Source organism: Mus caroli, chromosome 2 (genome assembly GCF_900094665.2).
Source record: "Mus caroli chromosome 2, CAROLI_EIJ_v1.1, whole genome shotgun sequence".
NCBI lineage: Eukaryota > Metazoa > Chordata > Mammalia > Rodentia > Muridae > Mus > Mus caroli.
Window position 1 is genome coordinate 79,807,047 of NC_034571.1, and position 8,966 is coordinate 79,816,012.

The 8,966-nt window shown below is 37.2% G+C and overlaps 1 protein-coding gene across 1 annotated transcript; it reads left to right on the forward strand.

Annotated features, from left to right (window-relative positions):
- The first annotated feature begins 4,172 nt into the window (after positions 1–4,172).
- Positions 4,173–5,117, forward strand: LOC110290254 (olfactory receptor 998-like). Its single transcript, XM_021156758.1, has one exon. The coding sequence runs from the start codon at positions 4,173–4,175 to the stop codon at positions 5,115–5,117; it is 945 nt and encodes a 314-aa protein (XP_021012417.1).
- Positions 5,118–8,966: the final 3,849 nt, after the last annotated feature.

Below are 8,966 nucleotides of genomic sequence, written 5' to 3' on the forward strand. Positions count from 1 at the left end.
GTAAAGATCAAAAGAAAATATCTTAATATAGGAAATCAGATGACTATGAAACACTCAAAAATAAGTTCAAAATCATTGGACATCAGGAAAATGTAAATTAAAACTACTATAGATTTCATCTTCTATCCCTTACAATGTCCAAGATCATCAAGACAAGTGATGGGTCATGCAGGTGGGAATGTGGAGTAAGGGAAACATTTATCCATTTCTGGTAGGAAGGCAGACTTGTACAGAAACTATGAAAATCAGTATGTTGGTTCCCCCCAGGAAGCTGGGAATTAATCTAGCACAAGATCCAGCTATACCACTCTTGGGTATATACCCAAAGAGCTCTATCATTTACTACTGAGACACTTGCTCATTCATGTTCATTGCTGCTCCATCTATAGTAGAGAGAATTTGGGAACAACCTTTATATCAGCCAATAGAAGAATGGGGAATTCAAATGTGATACATTTACACAATGAAATATTATTTACCTATTAAAGTACAGATTAATAAAAGATAAGTCACATATTTTTTTTATATGTGGATGTTGGCTGTTAAGCCTTCTATTAGCATACAACAATCTGCATAACGACAGATATTTGTATAGAATAAGGTAGTAGGGAGCAGAGGAAAATCTGCCAAAGAAAGTAAAATAAAATAATAAAATACATAATTAAATGAGAGGATTAAATGGAGAGAGGGAGAGAAGACCTGGGTAATGGAAAAATTCACTAATGGCCATTTGAGGGGGTCATAGGGCAACCTACTATAGTTGTAACTTCTTAAAATATATTTATATATAAAAGAGTCACCAAAACAGAGGAAACAAAGCCCAAGATAGATATCTTTTTTTTTTTTCTAAGTGAAAGTTTCAGTGACAGGAATAGACTATAATGGAAGTGTAGGCCAATGGGGCCAAATGGGAACATTTAAACAACTCAGACTATCACCATGGGTAAAAGGTACAATCCACATACTTATAGTTAATATGTATTGTTGAAGACAACACCCACATAATGCATTGCACATGGAAGAGTTGAACTTGTGTTTAACTAGAGCCTTACCATTACTGATTAATATTCATGGTACTGGAAAATACTCTTCATGCAATCAGAGGAGAAAGGTATACTGCAAACTAGCAATGAACCCTGAAATCTACAACAGTGGCCTGTCTGCATGATAAGCTGGTAAAATAGTGGTATAAACAGGATTTTTTTCAATGTTGTATGATTGGATATATAAACCACATTTAAGGGAGGACCCCAGACAAGCATTAGATGGCCAAATACCAAAAGAAAAAACAACAACATAAACAACCCTCACTGGTGTTTTAGGGAGCATTTAAAAAAATCTCATTATTATTTGTTTGGTCATTTTAAATCATTTTTGTTTGTTGATTTTTTTTTTGTTTGTTTTGTTTTGTTTTTTGAGACAAGGTTTCTCTGCCTAGCCTCTGGGCTGTCCGGGAACTCACTCTGTGGATGAGCCTGGCCTTGAATTTAGACATCCACCTTCTTCTGTCTTCTGAGTGGTAAGATTAAAGGCATGTGCCACCACTGACTACTGCTCAGCTTCTTACTGTTTTTGTTTGTCTTGTTTTGCTTTGCTTGTATATTATGGTTTCTTCTTTTTTGTATTTATAAGTTGTGTATGTGTATTTATGTGTGTTTGTATGTATGTTTGTGTATTAGCGCTCATGTGTTCTAATTCTTTCTGTTTGTTTTGTTTAATTATGATTTAATTTTTTATTTGTCTGCTTGCTTTCTAAAGAAAGAGAAAAAATATTGATGTTGGATGGTTGGGATGGAGGAGCATCTAGGAGGAAAGAAGGGGGAGGACTGCTATCAGAATATACTGTGTGAAAACACTATTTTCAATAAAATCAGCTAGAAGATAGGAACTTAAAGCAATCATATAAAATCTTGATATGAAATGAAGATAATGATACTCAGAGATTAATTCCCATTATACAAATTAATTGAGGCATTATAGCCTATCTCATATTATACACATGTACAATATAAATATACTTTTCCAATCTAAAGTTACTAGTTTTCCTATTTTGATGTCATGTTTTGATTTGAAAATCAGGTGACTTTAATTTACTATTTTAATCTTTTAATATATTAATAGCATTTAGCATTTAGTCACAATGTGAATGTGATCAAAGAAGCGCAAATGCATGGTTGAATATGATGCTATATCTTTATAATTAAAATATTCTATTCAAGAATAAAGTAAAAAGGAAAAAGGTTGTTTTGCCAGTGAGAGTCTGAAGAAATGTGTATGCATGCTCATGTGCACATCCCTCCCCCCATACTCATACCCTACTCATACACAATTTCATTAAGAATAGTCTCTCTGAGAAAAGATACAGTTAAGCAAATTGTACTTGGTCATAATGTTTGATATCTAGTTGATTTTGTCCCTTCAGATGTAAGCCCTTGAGGTTTAATTTCTTTGGGGACCTGCTTTTGAATAATTGTAAGGTCCCAGGATCAAGATTTTTTTATTTTATGAAGTAAGTGAGCCATTGTTCAGATCAAATTTTCTCTCTTTGTATCTAGGCTGGCCAGGATAGGAATTTCAGCTTTTGAATCAACTTCAGGAAAGCCATGCATCTCAGAAGGTTCACTGCCATGAAAGTTGTTTAAATTTCTTCTACCTTCTAGAAAATGATCATTGCCTTGAAATAAACAAAGAAGATGCAAAAAGGATATCCTTAAGGATGTGAGTACATTGAATTTTGGATTATAGAACGTGCTTGAAACATAGGTTGAGGAGGAATAGATGGTTCAGTTTGAACTTTGAAAACACAAGTACCTCTGTAGGTCCTGCATTTTCTTCACGTTTACTAAATCATTGGTCCATGCCACATTTTTTTGAACTTATTTGCCTCATTTTTTGAAAGAATGTATATAGTCTTGAACAATTCTAGAAGGGCTAAATTGTTCTTAAATCCCTTTTTGTATCATTTACAAATATAAACAAAATATGACAAAACAATATATGTATATGTATGTACACATATAAAATAAGTTAATTAGCATATATTCCCACACTCTCATAGTAATTAGCATTACTATCCCACAATATATGTGTTTCAAAACACCACATTTTACATGGAATATGCACAAAACTTTTATTATCAGTCATAACTGCAAAATATACATTTGACATTTTACATATATTAAACTGATTACACAATCTGTATCTAGGAATTTATATAAGATGTTGGGAACCATGCAATCTTTTAGTTGTTTTATTTCAGTAGACACTTCTCCCATATACAATTTCATTACAAGTTTTGCCAACATTTGTTAGCTTTGTTGATGCCAAAGGCAAAACATTGATGTCATTTGATTACAGCACTTTTTTGGCTATAATTAAGCAGTTGGAGACATTTCTACTACTCCACTCCTCATTCAATACCCTCCATTTTGTAATGCTGCTTTTAACATATCTGCCAAGAACTACATTTTATATTTCTAAGGGCAGAACTTTATGACCATGATCAGTTCTAACTTTATTACTAAACACAGTAATTTAATTAACATTTAAATATTATTTAATAATCTGAAAGAATTATATGTATATTATTCATATAGGCAAAACCAATTTGGTGGTAACAGTTACAAAATCCAAAGAGATCAAGGATGAGGTAACTCCAAGGTTTTGCAAGATATTTGCACAATAAATAAAATTGCACAGACATAAAATTTAAGAATATTATTTCTCAGTTCAATATTTCCAATCATACAGAATATCTAAGGTAAGGATATTAGATTTTTAAAAAATCGCCTGTAGCTTGTAGTGATTATAATTAAATACTACATTTCACATAGTAAGTTAAAACAGAATAGTTTTAACTATTCTGAATAGTTTATCATGTCAAATATAATTATAAAATGTGAGAGAACTTTACATCACATGGTAGATAACACTTGATGAGAGAGGAGGCACAGAATCCAAAGAATTACAGGTAAGTTACTGAAGTTTCCATAGTATTTTTGCATAGCTGCCTAGATCTTGTGCTGGGAACATTAACTTTACAGTTCAACAATGTTGACAAGTTGCCTGCAATAGACCTATTGTGGACATTCTGCCATTAATTTAAAGATTACTTGACTAAATTTGGTAATTTTTGGTAATTCTTGTTCTTTAGACAGATTTTTAACTGACCAATGGAAGAAAAGAATCAGACCACAGTGCTTGAGTTTATTTTCCTGGGCCTTACAGATTATCTCCATCAGAAGGTTGTTCTCTTTATCATATTTTTCCTTGTTTATTTTGTCACCCTGGCAGGTAATGTGGGTATGATCAATCTCATATGGATGGACCCCAGGCTGCACACGCCTATGTACTTTTTTCTCAGCCAGCTGGCCTTTGTAGATGTGTGCTCCTCTTCCTGTGTAGCTCCCAAGATGCTGAGTGACATTTTTGCAGAGAAGAAAGCCATTTCTTTTATGGGTTGTGCAGCACAGATGTGGTTCTTTGGTCTTTTTGTGACAACTGATTGTTTCCTCCTAGCTGCCATGGCTTATGATCGATATACGGCTGTCTGTAAACCCTTGCTGTACAGTGTCATTATGTCCAAGAGGGTCTGTGTTCAGTTTGTCATAGGACCTTATCTTTTAGCTGCTATAAACATCACAACTCATACAACATTGACCTTTTGCTTACCGTTCTGTGGTTCAAATACCATCAACCATTTCTTCTGTGATGTTTCCCCGCTGCTTTCATTAGCATGTGCTGACACATGGATTAACAAGGTAGTACTTTTTGTCCTGGCTGGAGTGATAGGTGTTCCCAGTGGCTTGATAATCATAGTTTCCTATGTGTGCATCCTGGTGGCTATCTTGAAGATCAAGACTGCTGATGGGAGACAGAAAGCCTTCTCCACATGTTCTTCTCACCTGGCAGCTGTCTCAATTCTTTATGGCACTCTTTTCTTCATATATGTTCGACCTAATGCAAGTTCTTCCCTAGATATTAATAAAGTGATCTCTTTATTTTATACAGTTGTGATCCCCATGTTGAATCCCCTCATTTATAGCTTGAGGAACAAAGAGGTGAAAGATGCATTTAAGAGAATATTGAAAAGTAATCACTTCTTAACAGGTGCTTAAGAGAATTCTCTTTGTGTGAGATCTAAAATGTGGCTGTAAACTTTATGTTAAAGAGCACTGAAGTAGGAATCAGAGGCCACATGATGAATCTGGTAATGAAGTTTTTATTCTGTTTGAAAAGTCAAGATATTCCTAAGTAGTTTTATACTCTGTCTCTTTTTGTGATGAGGTAGTCCTAGTAAAATATAGATGTAGATTGAGAAGAAATGCAAATATATACTAGAAGATAACTTAGATGAATATTTATATAAAGGTTTGATTATTTTTCATAATATTATTTGGAATATTTGGGAATTTCACATAGTGTGTGAAATCATACTCACTTCCCAGTCCTCTCAGATCTACCCCTCTACCTTGTGACCTTCTCCCCAGAAAAAGAAGAAAAAGAAGGAAGGGGAAAAGGAGGAGGAGGAGGAGGAGGAGAAGGAGGAGGAAGAAGAGGAATAGGAGGAGAACAACAACAACAACAATAACAATAACAACAACAAAGTCTAATTTGTGTTGCCCATATACTCACTGGAGCATGGCCAAACCTCCACTGGTCAGCCCCTTAAAGAAGAGAGTCCTTGCTCACCCTCATCCCTGCCAAAAGCCATCAATTATAAAGAGCCACACTTAAGCATTTTTCCACAATTTTTAAGAGTTATTTTCAGGGTTTCTGTCTAGACTTAGCTTTGGGGACCCATATGGGTAGGGTATAGGCCTTCTGTGCCCTTCTCAACTGTGAGTCTACAGTCATTAATACCATGGCAAAAGTAGTTTCCTTGATCTTTCCCATCAGTGGGAGCATCGATCATGGACATCCACATGGTCTCCAGCATTACTCTGAGGCTAAGAACCTCATTATGGTCTCCTGTGGAAGTACTGCACAGACCACAGACATCAACATAGCCCTCACTTTCTGCAGGGGACACAGACACCATCATAGCCCTCAGAAGCAGCACAGATCAAGGACATCAACATGGTCTCGGATGGCAGGCCACTCATATCAATATGGTCTCAGGAAGCAGTGCAGATCATAGACATTCACATGGTCTTTGGTGGTAACATGGAACATGCACATCAACATGACCCTGGTTGTAGTAGAAAACAAACTCAGACATGGTGCCTTGGTGCTGTAGGACCAAGGATATATGCATGAACCTCTGGCTTCAATTCAACACAGCTTCATTCCTTTGTCTTTCTCAATTCTCCATCAGTTTGTCATAGCAACATTTGAAAGTGAAGCGCTTCACATAGTATATTTTTTTTTTGGCCCAGACAGCTTTAAATGCAAATAGCCCTTTCAACAAGTCATTGGTCTGGTGCAAGGTTTTTGGTTTCCGGTTTCTGAGGCACCATAAATACTGGACCGTTGTATGAACTGGTCTCTGATATCCTGCTGTTGCCCAGAGTGAGGGTGATATTGGTGTTAGACTGGGCATCTGGGGAGCTACACCACACCTCCCTGCCCTGCATATCATCTGAGGCTCAGAAGGTTTAACCTTTGTGCTAGTAGGCTGCAGATAGTGACCCTGTGTTTTCTGTCTCCTAGCAGGGCAAGCAGCACAGGCTGCAGCCACAATAGCTCCATGTTGGGGGTGGCAGGCCGGTTTAATGTGAACCAATTCACTTTTGGCCCACTTTTGGAGGAGATGCAGGCCCCTGCACATCCCTGGTTGTTGGTTCTGGAAGCCAGCACCAAAACTCACATGGTTCATTGGACTCTATCTTTGTGCTTGCAGCCCACTGGGTGAGAAAGTGTTGTGAAGATTATAGATTCTCAGTGCATGGCCCTGCTCCTCCAGCTTACTTTTGTTCACTTTTTAAAAGCATCTTCCCATATTACTTGCCTTTTTATTTTCCTTAGTTGTTCTGGAGCTACTGTGGGCCCTGAATACTCTCTTCAGAGCACCCCCAACCACACCATTGTTCTTTGGAGCCTCTATTGGTCTCCCAGACTCCTCTCTACTGCTGTGTTACTGGAAGTTGCTGCCATCTTTTGAGACTGACTATGGATAATTCATTTGGTTCTTTTTTTCTTTTTTATATATATTTTTCATTCATTCATTCATCCATCCATTCACTTACTCACTCATTCACCACTCATTCATTCTCACCACTGTAGCATTCACCTACACTGGGACATCAAGCCTTCACAGGACCAAGGGCCTTCTCTCCTATTGATACTAGATAAGGCCATCCTCTGCTACATATGCAGCTGGAACCATGGGTCCTTCTATGTGTACTCTTTGGTTGGTGTTTTAGTCTTTGGGGGCTCTGGAGGTTCTGGTTGGTTAATATTGAATAATTCTTAATTTAGAAAGAAAACTAAAAGTTACAAGTGATAGGTCAAAGCATGTCAAATAAAATATAAAAAATATATATATACTTTCATACATGTTTCACCACTAATAATATTTATAAAGGAGTTTTATAGAAATAAACAAACAAAAGGTTAAAAATAGTTAACTGGGAAAATAAACTAGTAGACAATAAACAGAAATGAATAAAAATCACCCAATTCACAAGAGAAAGTTAGTCTTGTTCATTTAATCCCATTTTTTGGTTTTGGATCTTTTTTCTTTTATCTATCTATCTATCTATCTATCTATCTATCTATCTATCTATCTACATCTCAAATGCTGTTCCCTTCCCAGTTTTTGGTTCTTTTTTCTTTTATATATATATTTTTCATTCATTCATTCATTCATTCATTCATTCATCCATTCACTTACTCAGTCATTTATGTATTTATGTATTTATATCTAAAATGCTGCTCCCATTCCCTTCTGGTTCCTCCCATACAGAGTCCCTGCCCCCATGCTTCCTTGACTTCTCTGAGAGGGTGGGTCCCCCCAGGTCTCCCCTGACCCTGGCCCATCAATTCTCTGTCAGACTAGGTACATCCTCTCTCACTGAGGCTAGACAAGGCAGCCATGGAGACAGAGTCTGCTACATATGTGCTGGGGCCTCCTTCCAGTCTGAATATGTTCTTTGGTTGGTGGCTCATTCTTTGAGACCTCCCATGGCTCCTTGTTAGTTGACTTTGTTGGTCTCCCTGTGGGGTTCTCATCCCCTTTAGGGTTTGAATCCTTCCTCCAACTCTTTATTTAGAGTCTCAACCTTTGTCCAATGTTTGGTTGTGGGTATATGCATCTATTTCAGTCCCCTGCTGGGTAAAGCCTCTTAGATGACAGTTATACTAGGTACCTGTTTGCAAGCATATAATGAGAACAGGAGTTGGAGCTTGCCCATGGAATGGGCTTCAAGTTGGGTCAGATATTGTTCAACCATTCCTTTAATCTCTGCTATATCTCTGCATTTCTTTCAGAAGGGACAAATTTTGGTTTGAAAGTGTTGTAGGTAGGTTGGTGTCCTTATACCTCCTCTGGGGGTCCTGCCTGGCTACAGGAGTTGTTCTCTTCAGGTTCCATGTTCCCACCATTGGACATCCTAGCTAAGATCACCAGCATTGACTCCTGGGAGCTTCCCATATCCCAGAACTATGGGATATCTTTAGATTCCTCACCCCTTCCAGCTGTAGAATTCAATTTATTCTTTCTCTGCTCCTGATCCTGTCTCATCATTCGCCTCCCCTCCCATTTGCCTCCTATGAGTATTTTGTTTCACCTTCTAAGTGGTATTCAAGCATTCTTGCTTGGGCATGCCTTCTTATTTAACTTCTTTGTGACTCTGGGGTGTGTCATGGCTATTCTGTACTTTATGGCTAATATCCACTTTTCTGTGAGTACATATCATGCATATACATATGTGCATCTGTTTCAGTCCCCTGCTGGGTAATGCCTCTCAGAAGGCAGTTATACTATGCAACTGTCTGCAAGGATAATAGAATATCTATAATGATGT

Coding starts and splice junctions, on each gene's coding strand:
- LOC110290254 (XM_021156758.1), top strand. CDS start 4,173: ATGGAAGAAAAGAATCAGACCACAGTGCTTGAGTTTATTTTCCTGGGC.